This window comes from Girardinichthys multiradiatus, chromosome 13 (assembly GCF_021462225.1).
Source record: "Girardinichthys multiradiatus isolate DD_20200921_A chromosome 13, DD_fGirMul_XY1, whole genome shotgun sequence".
Classification (NCBI taxonomy): domain Eukaryota; kingdom Metazoa; phylum Chordata; class Actinopteri; order Cyprinodontiformes; family Goodeidae; genus Girardinichthys; species Girardinichthys multiradiatus.
Window position 1 is genome coordinate 42,755,249 of NC_061806.1, and position 22,747 is coordinate 42,777,995.

The 22,747-nt window shown below is 40.7% G+C and overlaps 1 protein-coding gene across 1 annotated transcript; it reads left to right on the forward strand.

Annotated features, from left to right (window-relative positions):
* Positions 1–1,122: 1,122 nt before the first annotated feature.
* On the forward strand, positions 1,123–7,012 carry galr1a (galanin receptor 1a). The gene is made up of 3 exons (XM_047384346.1): positions 1,123–2,561; positions 2,785–2,850; positions 4,508–7,012. Exons 1-3 carry the CDS (start codon positions 1,914–1,916, stop codon positions 4,859–4,861), a joined length of 1,068 nt encoding a protein of 355 aa, XP_047240302.1. The 5' UTR covers positions 1,123–1,913; the 3' UTR covers positions 4,862–7,012.
* Positions 7,013–22,747: the final 15,735 nt, after the last annotated feature.

Sequence of the window (22,747 nt, forward strand, 5' to 3'; positions counted from 1 at the left end):
CTGGACTTTTCCATTGAGCTTGTTGGTTCCCTTATGAAGGTTCTCTGACTTTGTACTCCTGTTTGAACATAATAGTTGTTTTCAGGAAACTGAATCGTTCATTTTATTTTCATTATCATGAGTGGAAATTATGCTATAAATCAAAACTTCACATACCACATAAGCTCCATTGTGTGAAAAGGCTTAAATTAGTCAAATGTAGAGGTTAAAATCCTTGTTTGTGTGAACAAACCTGGCGAATAAAGCTGACTCTGATGTGTGGCTTTAATCCTCACAGCTTCCTCGAGGACATAAATAATACAAGCTGATGGATTACAACTGGAACTTACTGGTGCACAGCACCAGTAAAGCTTTGGTCAGGTTTGAAGTTTCAAAGGTTTGCTGGAATCACAGAGAGCAGAGAATAAACAGGGTCGAATGAAGACATTGTGGTTTATATTTTAGACAGAGATAAAAAAACCCAGAGATGCAGATCTGGACGAGTTCAATGAGTGGAGAAGCTTCTGAAAACTGCTCATTCTCCAGAGGAGAAACTGGGAGCTCTTCAGGGCTTCGGCTCGACTTTTGTTTTGAGGGATAACAGCTCAGTCACTGGAGGAACGGGTCACCATGGAAACCTCAGGCTCTTTCAGGACACGAGCTGAGAAACTGCTTACAAAACGGTCGCCAGCTCCCCAAAGAATAATGACTCCACAAAACAAGTTGAAATAATAACGACCATTAATTTTCAGAGTGGGAGAGGCGGTCAAATCCTCATCTTCATCATCTATGCATCCCCACAATCATTACCAGCATCTTTCGATTGGCAGCAGAAATCCATCTGAGGACAACCTCCAAAGATACCATCAGCCTCTGCTCTCAGGTTACATAGCCTCTGCATCAGGGCTCTAGGACCGGGTCAGGGTGGATCAATACCAGCAGAGATGATCTAATCATTTCTGGGCTCAGTTAACATTATTATAGTTTGGCTCATCATGAGAAGCTGCTGTTGATGTGCAAATTTGCTGCTTCTGAACAACATATTGGTTTGATTTTTTGTGGCTGAGTTGGTACCACAGAAGGATCACCACAGGTGAAATGGATCCAAATACCCTCAGTGGCTAAACAGAGCTAATATTAACATAAAAACAACGAGTCATCAAAAGAAAAAGCTTTAAATATGTAAATATGACATTTAAAGACACAAAGTGCCTCCAAAGGAAAGATTTACATCTAAATGATCAGTTTTATGATACATAGAAAGTATAAATAAATCTTGGATTTGATGAAAGAAGATACTAATAAAAAAGTTGTGGAGTCATGTTTGTAATTCTCAGCAGAATCTGAGCTGATGATTTCTTGATTGTTTTCTCATGGACCAACAGTGACTCAGGTGGTAGGGGTTCATCCCGTACCCTGTGGGTTGCCGGTTCAAACCCCCGCTGCGTCCATCTCAATCGTTATGTCCTTGGGCAAGACGCTTCACCCTCCTTGCCTGCTGATGGTGGTCAGAGGGGCCTGCTGGCTGCGATTGGAGGGCAGCTGTGGCTACAGTGTAGCTCACCCCTGTCAGTGTGTGAGTGACTGATTGTGGTGGAAAGCACTGTGGGCTCCTCAGAACTGATAAAGTGTTATACAAGTGCAGGTCATTTGTTTTAATCTGTTGCAACAGTTATAGTCTAAAAAGACATTTACCTTAATCATCCAAGACCCAGAGCTTGTTATTTCATGACCCCCAGAGAGGTCCTCACCCCACCTTTGGGAACCACTGCTTTAAAGCCTTTGCGGGTCAGCTGTGGAGCCGCACAGGTTGCGCACAGTTTGCTGACGTTGGCTGTGAAGCAGAGGCAGCTCCATCCCAACTTCCCTTCAGGAGGAAGTCCATCCAGCTCTGAGAGGATGCTCTGCTTTTAACATTTACTGAAGTGAAAAAGATGGAGCAGCAGGTGGAGAACCAAAGTCAGCTCTTCAACACAGGGGCGCTGCCGGCTAAACTCCTCCTGGGGGTGGGGGTTGATAACTTTATTTCCCTTCTTATATTCGGGATCATCTTTATTCTGGGAGTGCTGGGGAACAGCCTGGTGATCACCGTCCTGGCGCGGAGCAAACCGGGACAGCCAAGGAGCACCACCAACATCTTCATCCTGAACCTGAGCGTAGCGGACCTGTCCTACCTCCTCTTCTGCGTCCCCTTCCAGTCCACCATCTACATGCTGCCCACCTGGGTGCTGGGAGCCTTCATCTGCAAGTTCATCCACTACTTCTTCACCGTCTCCATGCTGGTCAGCATCTTCACCCTGTCCGCCATGTCCGTGGACCGCTACGTGGCCATCGTCCACGCCAGGAAAGCCTCGTCAATCCGCGTGGGGAGGCACGCGCTGCTCGGCGTGGTGCTGATCTGGGTCGTGTCTGTGGTGATGGCCGCGCCTGTGGCGCACTACCAGAGCATCGTGGAGAGGGAGGACAACAACACCTTCTGCTGGGAGGTCTGGCCGGAGCAGCACAGGAAGGTCTACGTGATGTGCACCTTCGTGTTCGGTTACCTGCTGCCGCTCAGCCTCATCTCAGTCTGCTACGCAAAGGTTAGTGCGCAGGATGAGGCGGAAGGAAAGTGCGTAAAGGCTCAGAAATTACGTGGTCTGCCAAATAGTATGAAGAGCTGGGATGTTAATGCGTATGAAGATCATATTTTATGTTTTGTAACGAGAAGAATGATGGATTTCCCGCCCTGTCATGTAGGCAGTCAAGCTTGGTGTGTCCAGATGTTTCTGCCAAATCTCCCATGGTCTCCTTTGTGGTTTCCAGGTCTTAAACCATCTCCACAAAAAGCTGAAGAATGTCTCCAAGAAATCAGAGGTGTCTAAAAAGAAGGTGAGTGGAAGCAAAGTTAATCTGGGTCAGAGGGCTTAAAACCTTAAACTAACCAAACACTTAATGCAGGCAGCACTTCTCACACTGATTAATTGTCTTTTTGAGGGACTGTCCCCCTGCTGTCCCCGCATTATGTCCATTGGACACAAAAAACTCTCCCATAAGCAATGGCATAGAAATGTGTCAGAATATTTGTTTAATTTCTTTATGTTGTTGGAATTTTCATCTTATAAATACCTATGTCTGACCTTTAACACAATAATACATTTTCAAGTCTCTTTTGTTTTTAGAAAAAAACACAGAAAAGATTTTTTTCCAATTTCAAAAGTCTAAATGATATTTGTATTAGCCAAGGGATTAAAAAGTAAGCAATAAGTTATTTTTCCTGAACCCAGGGATGAAAAATCTTCACCTTAATGAAAACAATGAAATCTAACATTTTGAACAGTCCAAAAAAAAAAGGGAGGAAAAAACAAACAACTCAAAGAAATAAATACAAACTGAAACCAAACTGTAATAACAGTGTGTCCGAAAAATAGACTATAGATCCTATCTGGGCTGGGAACGCCTTGGGATCCCCCAGAATGAGCTGGAGGGTTCTGCAGGAGTGAGGGATGTCTGGGGCTTCCTCCTGGACCTGATGGCCCCGGAAGACAATGGATGGACGGATAGAAAACACATCTCTGTTTCTAAACAGAGACACAAACCTTTATAAATTCAGTTTTAGAAGACCTTCCGGCAGCTTCATGCGCTGCATTGTCCTACACTCACTACTTCCCTGCATGTCAGGGTGGTTTTAGAACAAACAGCAGGAAGATGAGAGGCAGAGAGCTCATATTATTCCAGAGCTAATTTGACTCTTTGGTCATGATGTTTTATCGTTCTCAAATTAAGGAGAAGAGAAAATAACTTGAGAGTTCCAAATAGACTCCATGCAGAGGACGTCCACAGACATCTTTTAATGGCTATTCCTGTGTTACCTACCATAGAGCACACATTGGTTGTTCATTTTCTTGAATGGTCAGTTCCTCTGATGCAGCAAAGACCAGCAACAGCAACACTCTTGTTGATTTATTTAAGATAAACTCCTGATGAGATTAAACTAAGTTATACCACCTTCAGAGCTGGTCTGATGCAAACTGCCTTTAAAATCTCTGAAGAACACGATTTAGTCACTTAAGATGTTTAATTGTAGGTTTGAACAGGCATCAAAGATGACTCTGTGGGAGCAGCAGTAAAGCTGTATGGCAGAAACTGCGTGCATATGCTTATGTATGCATGAATGAATGAGCAAGTTCACAAAGTGGGAACTCAGTGTTCTCACTGGCAGCATATATGTAAAGGAACTTCATGTCCTCAAGTAATCTCTAAAGCTAAATAAACACCCTGCACCACTTCACCATCCTTTGCAAATTTTTTCTGTTCATTGGAAACGTTTAACTTTAACACCAACAGAGAATGTAAAGGTTAATAAGTAAAGGTCCTAAAACTAAACCTTGTGGTACCCCATGACAAACCTGAAAATGTTTGGAGAATGTTTCTTTCATGGACAAAGAAATCTCCCACAAACACTGCAGTTTAAAAGACTAAAATCTTCCCCAGGTCTCCTCAAGACCATCCAACAAACTTCATGTCCTCTATGTTCCCTCCTTCACAGACTGCTCAGACCGTCCTGGTGGTGGTTGTGGTCTTCTGCCTGTCCTGGCTGCCTCACCACATTGTCCACCTGTGGGTGGAGTTCGGCTCCTTCCCCCTGAACCAGGCCTCCTTCGTCTTCAGGATGGTGGCTCACTGCTTGGCCTACAGCAACTCCTCTGTCAACCCCATCATCTATGCCTTCTTGTCCGAGAACTTCAGGAACTCCTATAAGCAGTTGTTCTGGTGTGGGGCGCCCGGCGAGTGTCCATTGAATGAAACCAGAGACCCGCGCTGCAGAATGGAAATGCCACCCTCCACTAAAGTCAGTGTGACTTACAAAGGTCATGGCTCTCAGACCAGTAAAATGCTTTGATGGCTATAATCCTAAATGATGGTGGAGATCATATTCTCCTTTATATACTGACATTTCCAGCTGCAAGTCCACCAATAGATGGACAGGATGTATTAAGTAGTGATTTCAAGACGTTTTGGACTGTTTTCTGTTAGTCTTAAGCAGGTGCAACAGCAGGATCAGCAGGATAAGCTGACATTTTCTAACTTTTCTAACAACAAAAAACATGTTTTTTGTCAAACATTTGATGAAGTGATCAGAATAAAACTAAAGATAACCCAGACACCAACAGATGACACAATGTGCTGTTAAGGCAAGTAATAACAGCAAAGTATCCAGTTCATAAAGCAAAGATTAATTTTGTGAATAATCCAGTTAGAAGGAGGAAGTAAGGAAGTTTGTTGTCTGAGAGAAGTAGTTTGAAGACTTAACTGACCGGCACCCTGAGGATGGATTAAAAAGCTGCCTATCTCCAGCTGTCTACAGGCGAGAGGTAGGGGACACCCCGGACAGGTCACCAGTCCACTGCAGGGCAACACATAGACACACAGGAGAAACAACCAGGCACACCTAGGGGCAATTGAGAAAGATTAATTAACAGTCATGTTTTTGGACTGTAGAAGGAAGCCAGAGCACCCAGAGAGAGCCCATGCATGCACGGGGAGAACATGCAAGCTCCATGCAGAAAGACCCCCAGCTAGGTATTAACCCAGGACCCTTAGATGCAAGGCAACAGTGTTACCAACCGCACCACCATGCAGCCCAAACAGCAATTCACAACACTAAAATTTAGGTAGCATTCAGATAGACCAGAGGTGGCCAACTCCAGTCATCGGTTTCCCTGGTCCAACATGCCTGAATCAGACGAACGGTTCATTAGCAGAACACAGGCTCTTGAGGACCGAAGATGACAACCCCAGATACAGATGTAATTCTTCTTCGCTGGTCCTGACCAGCAGAGGTGTCAGTACTCTGTTAATTCCCTGGCTGCAACTATGTGTCATAGCCATGACATATTCTGTGTTGTGTCCTCTTCTTGGTGCCACCAGTGCCTCTGCTGGAGTTCATCGGGGGAAATGACTTCTCCCTCTCTGCAAGGATTCCTCCTGACTTCCTGCCAGGAGTGTGTCCCTCGTCGTTGTTGCTCCTAAACTTCTCCTCCTCACCTTGTATTGTAGGAATCTTATTGGCTGCTACCCTAGTCAGCTGCCCTGTGGTTGATGGTTACACCCTGCAAACAGTATATCATTATCAGAGAGTAGAATGAGAGCCTTGACATTAAATAGATCTAAAATGTGAATAAACCTAATAATTATTGCAAATAACATTCCTAGCATGCAAGGAAACAAAAAGAACTGATGACACCTGGGATTTAACAATTGAGATTTAAAATATGAGACATTCTGAAATATTGTCAGAAATGATTATATTATCTAATCTGTTTTACTTTGCTGAATAAATATAACTTCTATAGATTCAGAATGGAACATTTTATTTGTCAGTGCATCAGGTTTTTTGTTGCAGAACAACAGCTTAACTCCAAGGCATGCAGCAGAAAAGGGCAGAAAGTGATGAAGATATTAAATTTGATGAATAAATGATTAATTTAATTATTCTCAGAGTTGCAGCCATCAATTTGTCAGATATTATCTGGGTTCAAGTCCTGGAGGTAACAAGCTCAGCTGCTTACTCAGTCCAGCAACACTCGAGTTCCTCCTCATATATCCCAAGCTGTTCTCAGCCCAAAAGGGTGTATTATATGAATCCCTCCAGTCAGTTCTGGGTTTAGATAAGAGTCTCCTGCCAGTTGGACGTGCTCCAACCTCCTAAGAAGTTCATGAAGAGGCATTCTGATCAGTTGACTCTCTATAACTAAATGTGAAGGTTGATCAAAAGGTTGCACTGTACTGAATGAATAGGATTCTATTTGTCAGGATATACGTTGGACCCATTGGTGTAGAGGCCATACAGTCACATTTGCTGGTGCTACACAGAAAAATTTGTCCCGATTAAAGTGAGTCTTAAAGCTGAAGTTAGATGTTAGTCTGGGTTGTCTGAGCTGCCGCACCCTGTTGGCAGTCAGACGCCTCGGAGCTCCTCCGGTACTTGGTCCCCAGAAGCGATCAGACTCTATCTAAAGACTCTTAAAGGAACGACTCTCAAACAGTTTCTAACTTTTAGCTCCTTTAATCTAAATTAAGGCAGAGGAATGATTACAGAGATCAGCGCTGAGGCTCCCGTCTCGGACCGTCGCCGTCTGTCACATGTAGTTTTATATCTGGTTCTCCAATGCAATGGATGTTCCCTCCCTCAGTGATTATCAGTAGACTATGTGTCACCATTGTGGTGTCTATTTGGTAGGTTGTGTAGTAGCGGGTGTCCATACTTAATCTAAGTGTGCTGTAGGTTTCTAATCAAACCAGTTAAATCAGCTGCTCCACTATCAACCCCAGTGCCCCAGCTTCAGGTCATTTTTTTCTTTCTGCTCTCGGTGGAGGAGGACACTTTTTCTCTGTCTCCTCCCATATCTACCCTGCTTCAACTCTGTGTCTTGTCTTCTTTTTAGAGCCTCTTCTTGCATATCTTCCAAATTCTTAGTTATGGATTTGGACAGCTGGTCTCTCAATGCAATTGATCAAATTTTCTCGAGGAGAAGACAGTGAAGGAGAGTCCTCTTGTCCAGACGGGACATTTTTCTCTGGATACACGATGGACTCCTGGCAGAAGTGGAGGATTGTGTGTTTGTCGATAATGTCAGTCGAGGATGTGGAAGATATGTCAATAATTGGATGTTTGATATCAGGATTTCTGCTTTTTGGAGTCAGCGGTTACCTGGCATATCGAGAAATTCGGAGAATGTCAGCAGCTGTTCTGGCCATTGTAAGGCTGCCTGGCATGTATGATGGGATCTTCAGAGCGATCAACACTCAGACTGAGATGTTACGTGAGCTGAATCGCAGACTGGACTGCGGTTCCTGGACTCAGGGGTGAAATGGGATAAATCTAGGAGAAAGTTGTTCGCTCGTATCTGGCAAAAGACCAGGAATTTGGCTGTTTGGATTCGCCTTTGAGAAGAACCAGCGAGACTCTCAAGGCTGATGGAAAATTAAGAGTCAGCCTAACCCAAATAATTATTGTTTTACTGAATCTGGTTCCCCTGCACGGCCTTGATGGCTGGCTATCTTCAACTTCTCCTGGAAGTTATGTAAACATGACGCTCTGCTCCCTCCCTTTCCTGAGAACATCTGTGGACCTGCTCAGAACTTTGTGGCCTTCAACGTACCATCAAGGACAATGGCCTCTGTGACAGTGCTTCATGGACTTACTTGCACACACACACATGCTCAAGATAAACATATGCACCCCCTCACACCACCTTCACCGTTCCCAGCATGATGTTGTTTTGTCAACTTGTTGCTTCTTTGTTCTGAGGTTTTTTACAATCTCAAACTGTATCCTGCTAAGGATAAAGTGTGAAATATGATTTATTTCCCTCTACTTACCTAATGTGGCCTCTTTTCTCATCTAGCAAGGGCAGCGCCTGTGAGTGGGCAGCAAAGCCTCGGTGACCCGTCCCCCCATTGTCTTGTGTCATGATGTATGTTTGGATGGGTTGTACTGGAATTATAATTTCCCCTCAGGGATCAATAAAGTATCTTTGAATTGAATTATGACAATCCTTGGGCCATTTCTCCTTGTACTGTATATTTATGAACATTCTTATCCTATTGTAACAAAAGGGAAACATGAGAACTTATATTTTATTTCACTATAGTATAAAAGGGAAAAACAGCTATGACTCATATTAATAAAGGTTATTCCTAACAATCCCCCTGATGAGGTGTCATTTAAAGGCACCTCACTAATTTAGATCAGTTAACGCCCTAGGCACTGGGTAGTGGACCACCTGCAACTGGGTACCCACCCCCAGAAACAATCATTCAACCGTGTATGTGTGTTAAACTTATATATGACCAGGGAATCTCCTTCCAGCTGTCATGTGGTTCCTCCCCCCGCACGGAGGAACGCCATCTCTCCGGTAGACCCCCTGGTTGTGTCTAAGCAACAGTTGATACACCTAGTGGAGACAAGTCTAACCCCATCAAACCTGTATGTGTTGATTTAGAGAAAAGAGAGAAAGGACAACAGCCTGAAGCACAGCAGAAAATCCTGTCTAACATCATGTGAATCAGTTAATGTAGACCCTAAGTGTTGATTGTCTTCGTCCATCTTCTCTGTTCTCTAAGCGACATCCATCCCCAAGCGTCTTTTGGCAGGTTCAGCTACCTGAAAGGTGACTCTTAAAATGGAATATAAAATCATATGTTCATACCGGGCAGATTACGCCCAATTGTAGGTAATTATTAACTACAATTACTATCATTAAAACAGGCCACATAGTGGCATAATCATATGGATCTTAGTCAAAAATATTTCATCATTATCAAAAACATTGTACCTGTTTAGCACAATTAGAAAACTTTTTACTTTAAAGCAGCCTCCATTTATTACTTAACATGTCCTAAAAATCAACCTTTGGAGGTGAACATAACTAAAAATAACCTGCGAGGTTCTATTAATACTTTGATTTATGACATGTGCTTAACTAATTTCATTTAATCAATCTGTCATTAACTTATCTGGTACATCATTCATACAATTAAATCAAATATTCTGATTCCTTTAATATCAACATTATTTATTAAGTCACAGAAATCACTGTAAAGGATATCGGGTCAGAGGGCGGACCCCCTTTTCACTTATGGGTTATCCTCTGTCAAACCGGTGAGCCTGATCACGGCCCCCTCTTTCTTACATCGTTGATTTGAGGGGCCCGACCCCTTAACTATTTGCATCTGACAGGCGGTTGTCACTCTCGGACCCCCTGAGTTCATGGTTGTAGTTATTCCCCTAAAAGGATGGTCCGGTCTCTCTCCAGACCGCAGGAAAGGGTTGGTCTTCAGCAAGGCCTGGTGTTGCATCCTCGGTTTATGGTTGTGATTTAATTTTGTTCCCATTTTCAGGCTGGCTCTGAACAATGGGTTTCGTCCTCCTCTTCATAGCACAGTATCATAATTTCTCCAACACTTTGGTTTGGTTCCATGAGATCCACATCATCACTTGTGCTTAAATATTCAGTGGACAACATCAGTGTGGGCTCTAGCACCACATCCATTTGATATTCTGGTCATCTCAAACCTCTGGTATCACTGGAACCAATCGCACGATCAATACACCTGAGGATGAGAGCTGGAATACACGTTGCACAACAGCAAACAGAACCTGCGATCACCACAACAGTCAATGACGTGAATATACTCACCAGAAGGTTTCCCCGTTTTCTGAACCACGTCTCAAACATTTTTGTGAATTGTTCATCGATTCCTGAGTGCGATTTTAATTCAATGGATAGTGATTGCAAGTCATTTAGGACCTTCTTTAGAGATCCATCAGGTGCTGTAATTGTTGGGAATAAAAGAACAACAAGCCTCTCCAAAAACACACACAACCCTTATTTTTCCTTTTTGCTAGGATCATATCCAAAGCTATTCTAATTTGACAAGAAATAATTTCAACATCCTGGTTACAGTCTCTCCTGTTTTACCTTGGTGTCATTTAAAAGATTAGAATCAGTTCTAACAGGAAGCAGTTTGAAGTATCAAATTCAAAAACACATTTTCTGAAAGGTTCCCGCTGACGAAGTAGGCCAATTGGTATCAGGGCATCCTGGAAGGAGAGGGAATCCAGGGCACATCTTTCCTGTCCAGTCAATAGCAATTATTATTAATTATTAAAACATTTATTACCCTAAATCAGTTCTGTTCAGCAGCAGGTAAAAGTTCATGGCCTTGTATCAAGATAATTTACAATCTAAGTTGTAAACAACATAATCTATAAATAAATAACTCAGAAGCACACAGGAAGTTATAATTTCTATTCATGAAGTTATTCAAATTGATTAAATAGTTGAACACTCCTTTAACCCTTCATGCAGTTTATTCCACAATTTCCCACATTCACAGAAATAAACTTTTTTTTCTTTCATTATTCACACAGTTTTACTTTAGAAATCCTTCTCCTCTCTGTGATTTTTGATTTTGTGAAATTTACCAGGACATTTTCCTTCAAGATTTAACCCAACAAATATTATTTTTATTGTTTAATCTTTATCACATTTCCTCTGTTAAAGTAACCCAGACCACTCAATCATTTATGAAACAGGTTCCACATAATTATATTTTGTTAGTTGAAATCAAAAAGATGAGTTAATCTCACCTTTTGACGTTATGGTTACTGGAATAAATTAATTTAATTCAACAAGCACATTTATGATGTGTTAGCTGGAAATGAAATGTTAAGTCAAAAGATATCCAATCGAACCTATTCACATGTTCTTCCTCAGGTGTTTTCTGATTTCTCTGAGGTTTCCTTCGGAGGACGTCTCTTCCTTCCTGCTTTATGATCTGCTGACCTTAGTTTTGTCCTCATCCAGAGTTTGTTTCTCCTGTTGGTTCTTTGGTTAGAGCCTCCTGTGTTTTATGAGACAAAAACTTTACGACAGATTAAAATCTTTGAACATGTCAGTTGTTTTCTCTGTGAATCCAGACTGGGTTCACACCCTGACTGAAGAGAGGAGGTGAAAGGTCAGGGTATGGTTCTTCCTGTCAGCAGCTGATAGAGAGTTAAACCCATGAGCTCAGTGGGTGATGATCTGATGTAAAACATCACCAAGGGCAGTGCATCTTCAGCACACTTCATTTTTGTATAACTTTAGCTAATCGTTTTTTGATTGTGTGATTATCTCTCTCAGCCGACCTGGTGAACATGTCAAGCATCTCTACATCCTTTCACTCTGTTGTCAGAATCCATAAAATTAATAACAGTTTCCTTTAGGGCTTGTTGGGAACAGGAAATGTTCCAGTACCTGGTTTTATGAGAATCTTATATATAGACAATATAACAGAGTCATCTTCTTACCTTTAACCAAAAATCATATTTATATTGTAACCCAGTTAGTTGCTTCTTTATTGTCCGTTAACTAGTAGCCAAGATATGTTCAAACCGTTACTTTCCATAAAAAGTTTTTGAAATCATCCCCAGAACAAAGTATTCACATCATTTACCATAAAGGTGTCCAGTGTTTTGGACAACCTACTTTTCAAACACGTTGATAATTTAATTATATCTACCTAAATTAGACCTTTAGGGTCCTTCCCCGTAACCTCTACCCCCAATACTAGATAAAGTAATTTGCATATTCTGTACAACCTTAATCATATCATTATTTAGTTATTCATTCCTGTTAAACATTTGATCACAATAACCAGTCATTTTTCCCCAATAAATCCATTTCCATTTTTCCATCCTATGATCATTATTATTTCTTTTTGTTTTCTCTGAAGTTTAAAGGTTAGTCAGACAAACATTGAAACAGAAATTTAGACAAACACTTCAGACACACAACACATGCCGGCTTCAGCCTCCCCTCTTAAAGAAGTTTGCTGCCAAATCTTTTACCATCAAATTATTCAACCAGAACCCTATGGCAGAATGACAGGTTCTATTTGGTTCTGTTCCCATCCCAAAGAGAATTTAGATCCAATTTCACCTCAAGAAAATTCATAAGAAATTTAAGTTTTCATCCTCTGAAACTAAAACCCAGAAAATTGTTCCAACTTGCGAGCATCTGAACACATCTAGGGAACACTGACATTAGAGAAAAACACATGAAAACCTAAACTTGGTGCGCTCCAAAATGTTCATTAGTTGTCTGAACACAACTATGAATCAAAACCCAGAACAAAAATGAGCTCACAGAAACTAAAACATACCATTAGATCCATAAACCTTTCACTCATACGGCCCACATCATTCATCATTTATACCTTGGACCTTCATTCATTCCTGTCACACTCTTCTCAACCACACGTTTTCAACCCTCAAACACAATCTTTGGATTCCTATTGTTCCTGAACCCCAGAGATCTCATGTTCTAAGTAATCATGTGTCAATGGACCCATTAGTCAGGCTGGTCTCAGCCACCTTTTCAGGCCTTCTTCACCCAGGAGAAAATTATATGTTTAGGGTTATTGCTCACATCATCAGGCAATATAGTGGGACGACTCTTCATCAACCTTTCCAGAGAAATCATTGTGACCGGCAATGCCTGAAAATAATTTGATCATACAGTCATCCCAGTACAACAAATTAACACGAACAAGAAATCACAAACTTGGGTAGTGAAATCAGCATTTTTCTTTCTTTCACCATCTTCATTTCATAACATATAATCATATTTGTACATTATTATGTACAAAGAAGACAAAAATAAATGACATTCCAGTCTTGCTGTGTACCAGTGTTGTGGATTTTCTTATCAAAGTGGGAGAGAAATCAACTCTTAACAAGTGAAAGGCATACAGCGTTTTTGAAGACTCTGTCACTGAGTTTAGTTTAGTGAAGCAGAGCAACGAACAGAAGTCACAAACAGTATTTATACCAGAATGAGGGTGTTATCTCAACTTGAAAGAGTTTAGAAATATGGCCCCTAGACCCTCCCTGGGTCAGAAGTAACCAGGTTATTTATGAGAGCACCCATCTACCATCCCTTTAGATATAACACTTCAGGGAGTGTTAACCATAAAACTCCTGATAATGAATTTAGAGCCCATCTGCTCTTAAGTAACCAAAACACAGAGCTCAGAGAGGAGAGGTAAAGAAAAGTTCAGAGCACTAAAATAATTTTCCACAACACCAGCTTATTAAGGAGTAAAAGGAGATCAAAGTAAATAGATTAGTTATAAACAGAATCATTTCATTCAGAAAAAAGGAAAGTATAGCCTACCTTTGTAGCACCTGGTGGTCTGACACAAATACTATGGATACTTGACCTCTTGTCACCCTTTTGCAGCATCAAGTAGTGAAAGTTGAAAATTAATTTGTACTTCTGCCTACCTCAATAAACCTATTTATGCATAAATAATGGCTGTGCCATCTAAACATTATTAGTTAAGTTAAGTTTTAGTTATGTTTTCAGTCCAACTTTCCTTTTCATTTTCTTTTCCATCTTTCTATTCTTACCTCTGTTATTTGATTTTGCATCACTGCAATGTTCCTCCTTATGCACAGCGTCCTGAGTGCCTTGTTGCTGAAAAGCGCTATATAAATAAATTTGACTTGACCCGAGATAAATCGGTATGTATAATTCTCCTGGCATTTTATTGTTTTTAATTAAATCAACTCTATCATTTAATGCAACTACCACTTTTGGTGAAAACCAAGTTTTAAATATAGGACATTAATTTTAATCTTGTCAGAAGGCAATGGTAGATTTATTCTTTTCAAATGATATAAAGTTAACAGCATTTTTCCTCCTGCTAAAAGTCTTAAATGAGTGAAAGTTTTTCCAAGTTTAATCACTGCAATTAATTGTTGTAAAGTTATTGACAAATCATCCTTTGGAGTCAGATCAAATCTGAGTCTAACTTGTCGAATTTTAAATCCTAAATTTAATATTGTTTGAAAGCCTGTTGGCTTAAAATTCTCACATTATTGTTCTGAGAATGTTTTTTCCTTCCAGCTCATAAAATAATTTTCCACAACTGGTGCTGCTGATCCTAGAACACGCTGATGTTATTTATGACCGTGCCACAGAAACTAATCTTCATCCCCTCAAACTTTGAAATACTCTGTATTTAGAAATACTTAATCCAATTTAATTCACTATATGGCCTGAGAAATACTGATCAGTTATCTTTATGTTTTACACCAAGAATTAGGAAAATGAGACGTTTTGCATTTCAGTTTAAAGCTTCATCAGCTTGAATACTTTGCCTCACTTACTTACTGAATTACTGTTATTCATATTTACTTTATTGTAAAACATCTTTTTCTTGTTTTCAGTAAGAATAAAGGTTAATTTATTCTGGACTTAATCCTCACAGAGATATGAACATGAACTCTGCACCTGTATGTTTTCTTATTTTGTGTCTTGATGTTAAGTCTATGTGCCATGCAGTTGCTATGCTGGTGGTTGTGATTTTGGTTGTGTGTGACTATGTGGTTGTGAGAGTGTGTGGGTCCTTGAGAATGTTGTGGTTGTTTCTGTGTGATTTTTTCATATTTGTTTGATTCGCTTTACTGTTGTTTATCTTCTGTTCTGCAAGGACCCTGTCAAAAATGAGAAGGTGCATCTCAAGGGGTCACCCTTGAAATAATCAGGTGTCAGTGCTGCCAATTATACCTTTTATTTCTGTCCATACATAATATTATGTCATGATAGAGTTAAATAAAGTCAAAATCAGGTCGAAGGACATTGGATCTTCCCAGGAAATGTTTCTGTTTGACCCTGATAAAACTGCTCTCTTGTAATCATCTGGTTCCATAACAATGTTTGTGGTATTCATCAGCAAGATTATAACGTCTCTGAATGTTTTATTCTAATCTAGCATTATTTAGATCTATATATATTTTCTAATGCAGTAAGTTCTTATTATATTTAAGAATGGGGTCACTATTTTTTATTAGTTGCTATTATTCTAATAATGCGAAGTGCTAATTTCATTAGTTCTAGTGCTTATTTTAATCTCTTTCCATATCTTGATTGGTCTCTTTTTATGTGTAGTGTAGGCATCAAAAAGGGTCAAACTATTGAGTTCATTTAATTGTTAATGTAAGTATTAAATTTGAACCGTAGATACCATTTTTAAAATCTTGTTCAATTACATTTAACTGTAACTGAGTCCTGTGGAAAAAACTCACTCCTCATCCATTTAGAAGACTTAATAAAATTGATGAAGACAGAAATGAAGGGCATATTATGTCTTATAATCTTAGTTTGTTTAACCCAGTTTTATAAACACACTGTACAGTTTCCCTTTTAATTATACCTTATTTCAAGTTACTAAAGTTTGGTTCAGTTAACTCAAGTTTTCTCCATTTAGTCCAGTCCAGTAATTCTGTTAAGGTTCATTTCATCTTGTATTAAATTTGAGTCTAATTTGATCATTCTGAACCTGACTGAAAAAGTCAAACCATCTGTTAAAATCATGTTTTGAGGGGAGAGATTGTCCCTTTCTGGCACTTCCTTTCATGTTATCATAAAGAACTGACCGAGTATTATTATGGTACTATTGAGGATCAGACCTGCTCTTGTAGCTTCTAATTATTATTGTGATACCTTGATACCTGATAACTGAGCATCAGACCGTTTAAAAAGATTTTTGGGTTTCAAGCAGGCGGTCCATGGCCAGGACTGCTTCTCCACACCTAAAAACTCAAAATTTCAATTAGTTTCATATCAGAACACAATTTAAATTAAATGTATCCTGCCACATATCCCCTCATTTTTACATAACATAAACAAGCTCCATCAAACTATTGTTTTAACTTGTTAAAGCGTCTTTGTGGTTGAAACTTGCTAATATGTTTCTCCTCCCTGTCTCCAAGTCTGCTCCTACAGAACAAGCAGGGAACTCATTTTCTAGTGATTCTCTCAGTCATTCTCTCACTTCACACACTTTCACACACTCGGACCGACCAGGCGGTACAGCACCGTTTCCTGGTCCAAATGAGAGCTTATTTCGTTATCTCTCAGACACCAAAGCTTATTCACAGCAGAGTTTATTCAGTGAGCTAGGGTCTGTTAGCTTAGCATGTTAGCTTAGCATGTTAGCTTAGCATGTAGCAGTCAGTCAGTGTAATATGTCCCCCGTCACTTCCGCCAGCTCACTTTTATCGACTCGCACACATTCACACTGGCCAGTTGATGATACATCCTTTATATATACTTTTTATTTTTATTTTGTTTCTTTTCTTCACAGCTGATTACTCACAAGGAAGACTTCCCCTTGACAGTATCTTCCAGACTTCTTTAACGAGGTCCAGGACCTTACAAACCTTACCCGAGTTTGCGCATCTCCTGCGTGCTTTACGATCAAAGAAGTGGGCGGCTTTGAGATCTTTTAAGAAGATCAGGGAGGCCGTTTAAACCCATACACTTCCCCTCGGTAGTATCTTTTAACTTTTCTTATGGAAAGGTCTGGACCCAACAATCCCTCCCCGAGTATTTGCGTGCCTCATTCAGGGAGGTGGCTTTTATATTGTGTGCGAGGGAAACCGATCTTCCCTTGCATCCAATAAAGGAACTCGAAACTTACACCCCTAGACCCTAGTTTCTTTTAGAAGACTGTACCTTTCTTCCCGGGCTGTCACCGTTAAAATCGCACCGCCTATTAACACGTCTTATCACTTATTAACGCGTTCGCAACAATTATTCTGAACCATTTCTCTGCCTCCAAGAATTACAAAAACAGCTCACTCAGAGCTAACAACACAGCAAGTGTTTTTACAGGAAAAACACTGGACATTTTTTAAGAGGAATCTCCCTACCTTTTAGTTTGTGACCGCTGCTGTGATGTTTTGTTCTTCCGTGGCAACCTTATGCAACAGTTTTTTTCACTTTCGGGGCGCGGGCGGAAACACCAATTTGTCCGAGCTGCCGCACCCTGTTGGCGGTCAGACGCCTCGGAGCTCCTCCGATACTTGGTCCCCATGAAGCGATCACAGACTCTATCTAAAGACTCTTAAAGGAACGACTCTCAAACAGTTTCTAACTTTTAGCTCCTTTAATCTAAATTAAGGCAGAGGAATGATTACAGAGATCAGCGCTGAGTCTCCCGTCTCAGACCATCGCCATCTGTTAGAGGATGATGAAAAGCCTCGATAGAAGGTCACATATAGTTTTATATCTGGCACTTGTAGAATATAAACTATTCAATTCAATTCAATTCAGTTCAATTCAATTCAGTTTTATTTATATAGCGCCAATTCACAACACATGTTGTCTCAAGGTTCTTCACAACCGTCAGGTTCATACATTCCTATTAATCCTAACAATTGAATAGTGCAGTCGGAGTTAGTTATTTATTCAAATTGGATAAAAAGTTTTTCTATCTAAGGAAACCCAGCAGATTGCATCCAGTCAGTGACTTGCAGCATTCACTCCTCCTGGATGAGCATGTAGAGACAGTGGACAGTCACTGGTGTTGACTTTGCAGCAATCCCTCATACTGAGCATGCATGTAGCGACAGTGGAGAGGAAAAACTCCCTTTTAACAGGAAGAAACCTCCAACAGAACCAGAACCAGGCTCAGTGTGAGCGGCCATCTGCCACGACCGACTGGAGGTTTGAGAGAACAGAGCAGAGACACAAAGAGAACAAAGAAGCACTGATCCAGGAGTACTTTCTATGGGAAGGAAAAGTAAATGTTAATGGATGTAGCTCCTTTAATCGTTTCATCTAGAAAGAAAGAACAGATAAACTCTGAGCCAGTTTTCAAGGTTAGAGTCTGAAAGAGAGCACATAGAGTTAGTTACAGTAGAAGCTCAGTCAGTAGCCATGTCTAGGAGAGAGAAAGGGTTAAACACTAAAAGACAGGGCCATGTGGATCATCTGTAGAAGGTGAGCATTAAGTTGTTGCCAGCAGAAGCTTGGAAGATGCCCCTCTCCAGAAAGGTGTCACAAGTAGACACAGAGTCAGGCCAGGTGTAGCTTCTAGGAAGAGAAAAGAGAGAACAAAGTTAAAAGCTGAAATAACAGCAAACAATGCAAAATTGGAGAGTAGTGTGAGAATGTAGCGAAGAGAGTGAAAGTGGTCATTATGTCCTCCAGCAGCCTAAGCCTATAGCAGCATAACTACAGAGATAGTTTCAGTTTCAGTTTATTTATTTATTTAGCACTTATTTACAACAATGTCGTCTCAAGGAACCCCACAAAGGGTCCCACTGATGGTCATTGTTCTACTAAAAACCGCAAGGATTGGGATACCTCTCTCTGTCAGATTATAACCATCTATGTGTGTAACTGGAATGTGCTGATAGAGGTCATAAATTGTTGAAGGACAGGGGAGCAGCGGATAGGGAGTGAACGAGACAGGATAAAAGGAGCCTGCTGGAAGTAATAACAGGAAGCACTCCTTATTTGGACATAAGGAACTGTTATGCAGTACGACTAAGTGATATGATATATGTAAAAAAGAAAATGTTGTACGCACCCTGGAGACTTAATAAAACGAGCTGGAAGCGGAGAGAGGGCAGAGTTGTTGCTCGCAGGTGTTGGCTGGGGCATCTCTCTCCCTCTGCGCAGAGGTGAACTTAAGCTGATTGTACTTTGTGTTTATTTCACTCTTTTGAAACCTTTGCCCAAAACAACGGACCTGGGAAAGCAGAGACGGCTTCGACACACTCGAATGCAATGGATGTTTCCTCCCTCAGTGATTGTCAGTAGACTATGTGTCACCATTGTGGTGTCTATCTGGTAGGTTGTGTAGTAGCGGGTGTACATACTTAATCTAAGTCTGCTGCAGGTTTCTTTTTTTTCCACTTCCACCTCTCTGCCTGCTCAGATACGTTTCTCCTAAGCTCCCTGCTTGCTTGCATTCTTTGACTCCTAACGTTTTATCTCTTAGCCAAAATTATGGAAATATTGGACTAAAACAACTTCTTACCAGCGACTCCCAAGGATTATTATTATGTAATTTTTTTCTAAAGGATTTTGATGTTTTTATAATCAAACTTGAAAGCAGGACAAGTTGACGCCAGCTAATCAGCACAAAATGCCTCCCTTCACCGCAGAGGACTTGGACAAACCTTTACAGAAATTGGCTGTATTGGAGATGAAACTCCATGGACTAGAAGTGAATGTGGAGGTGAATATGAGGTACAACGATGATTCAACTCTACCTGTGATCCCAAACAGTGACAGCCAGCTCAACAACTCAGCCGGCAATCAGAACACTGAGAATAAACCTACCGGCAGACCCCCCTGGCATGTTTTAGGGACATGCCCAAAAAATCAAGGTGGACGACTCACTGGAAGATCTCAGCAATTAAATAAATTAGAATGGCCAGAATTACAGAGAAATGCCCCAGTTTCTCCTGGGAAAAGGAGACTTCGACAGCGAGCTGCTGTCACAACAACTGATAGGAGTGAGACAGCTGGAAATGATGGAGTTCTCCTCCAGAACAGATTTGCTCCACTACAGAATGAAAACCAGGAAAATAATCCATCTTCTGAGAACAATAAAAGGTTTGAGAACAACCTTCATTCTAAACAGTTTTCTCCTAAGCTGCCAGAGAAAAAGTGCCCCACCAGACCAAGAACCCTAATAGTGATCAACACAGCTGTGGATGGGATTAAAAACGTCTGCAACAAGAAAAACACAGAAGTTCTGATTGGTACCAGTAACGTGGTCTCCGATATCTCAGAGAATATTCTGGCAATCACAGAAAAACGCCCGTCTCTAGAAAACCTTATTATACACTGTGGAGCCATGGATGACGTGGCTAAGAAAAAATCAGAAGGACTGAAGGAGGATTTCACTCGTCTTCTGAATATTGTTGGAGGTCTCAATATCAAGATGTTTCTCAGCGGACCCTTTGCACCGATTTTTGTGGAGATGAGATTTTTTCAAGACTTCTGATGATTAATAAGTGGTTGAAAAAAACATGTGCTACCACACCTGTGAACTTCATCGACAACTTTAAAAGTTTTTGGGAAAAAAGACAACTCTTCAAGCAAGATGGTTTCTGTTTGAACAACCCAGGAGCCAGACGTCTCACATCTAATCTCTTCTATTCAGTAAATAATCCACCAGCAGCTTCGACCTTCAGCAGAGAACATGGAGTATCAACAACAATGATAACGATGCCTCCAACAGCTCCAGCAGAAACAATCAGCCAGTTGGCTGAGAAAGAGAGGTCATCTCAAAAAGTCTCCCCGTCGAAATCCCCCCCATTATACCCCCCTCACCCCAGACCCTGACCCAGACTTCACAGAACTCTCCCATCTCCCCACTGAGCCGCTTTTTGCTTTACTGGATTCTGATAACATGAAAGGAGCTCTTAAAATCGGGACCCAAATGGTTCTGACATCTTCTCCATTCAACACCCCCCGTGGCCGAGGCCCTGCTACTAAACCAACATCTTCCAAATGCTGCAGACCTCCACCACCTCCTAATCTATCTCCTCCTAATCAGGACCTTCAAATCACTTCTCTGTGATACAGTCTGGGCCCCAGTGGTAACTCTATCAGAAATTATCATGTCCAGGAAAAACTTGGGCCCCTAATAGGAGATAGTTGTAAAATCTCTGTGCTTCTACGTGACAGAAAGAACAAAGCTAAAAGGATAAGAGACAGCAATAAACAATCAACAAAAGCCATAAACTGTCAGGTACAACCAGACACAGAGTTAATATCAGCAACTAAATCATATAAACTGGCTTTATTGAACATTAGATCTCTGTCAGGAAAATCATTTTTAATCAATGACTTCATTACTGACCACGATCTTAATGTTCTGTTTTTAACAGAAACATGGTTACATGAATTTAATGAAGCTCCCATTCTGATAGAGGCGACGCCTCCAAACTACTATTTTCTTTGTGAGAGCAGACAGCAAAGAAAAGGTGGAGGGGCCACTTTGTTTAAAGATTTATTAGAGTGTAAAAAAGTATTTCTGGGCAAATTTGACTCTTTTGAATATTTGGCTCTCCAGGTAAAGAGCCCGGTCCGAACTATGTTCTTGAATATTTCCAGGCCTCCTAAGTCCAAAACAAACTTTATCAGTGATTTTAATGAGCTTTTATCTGTGATATGTGTTGATTATGACTGTTTAATTATTGTGGGAGACTTCAACATTCACATGGACAATCCTGAAGACAGAAGTCCAATAGATCTATGTGACACTTAGAAATGTTGGTTTGACTCAACATGTTAAACAGCAAACACACAAACAGGAACATATTTTAGACTTGATCATCACTAAGGGTCTAAACATTTCCAAGGTGTCTGTAACTGATGTTGCTCTATCTGACCATTTTTCTGTTATTTTTGAAAGCATCATCTGCAATGACTCAGTTTGTCAAAGAGACATGATAAGAAAACACATCTTTAAGGACGGTGCTGCTGAAACCTTTAACCAGATTTACTCTTCTACCTCCACTTTGCCCTGTAACACTGTAGATGAGCTGGTAGATAACTTTCATTCTAAAATCTCGGACATCATTGATTCAATTGCTCCAATTAAAGTGAAAGTCGTTTCTGGGAAGAAAATGTCTCCATGGAGAAGTTCTCCACCAGTCAGAAGTGAAATAAAATGAGTGTCGAAAAGCTGAACGCAGGTGGAGAATGACTGGACTCCAGGTTCACTATATTATCTATAAATAGAGACTATACAGATATAACCTACAACTGAAAAATGCAAGAGAATCTTTCTTTTCTGAGATCATCAGTAAAAACATTAACGATGCTCGTGCATTATTTACCACGGTCGACAGGTTAACAAACCATCCTGTAACTGTAGCATCTGAACTCCACTCTACCAGGACCTGCAATGAATTTGTTAACTTCTTCACTGAAAAAACCCAAAAGATCAGAGAGGCAGTCAGAACATCCACATCAACTCCAGGACCAATGTTGTCTCCAACTAGAACTGATTTTGACAAAATTTACCAATTTCACCAAATAAACTATAAAATCTTAGAAGAAATCGTACAGCAACTAAGCTCTTCTTCTTGCTGTCTCGATCTTTTACCCACAGCTTTCCTTCAGAAAGCTTTGCCTGTAATAACATCTGATTTAACACAAATAATAAACACGTCCCTTTTGTCAGGTGTTTTCCTGCAGGCCCTGAAAACAGCAATTATCAAACCTCTATTGAAAAAGAGCAACTTGGACAAGCTGCTACTACAGAACTACAGGCCTATATCAAACCTCCCCTTCATCAGTAAGATTATTGAAAAAGCTGCGTTTCAGCAGTTAAACAACTTCCTAACAACGACCAACCGCTTCGATGTCTTCCAGTCAGGCTTCCTGCTCACCACAGTACAGAGACTGCTCTTGTCAAG

Excerpts from the sequence above, each read along its gene's own strand:
- galr1a (XM_047384346.1), top strand. The coding sequence starts at position 1,914 with ATGGAGCAGCAGGTGGAGAACCAAAGTCAGCTCTTCAACACAGGGGCG. Across the intron at positions 2,562-2,784 it reads TCTCAGTCTGCTACGCAAAG|GTCTTAAACCATCTCCACAA; the intron begins GTTAGTGCGCAG and ends TGTGGTTTCCAG. Across the intron at positions 2,851-4,507 it reads CAGAGGTGTCTAAAAAGAAG|ACTGCTCAGACCGTCCTGGT; the intron begins GTGAGTGGAAGC and ends CCTCCTTCACAG.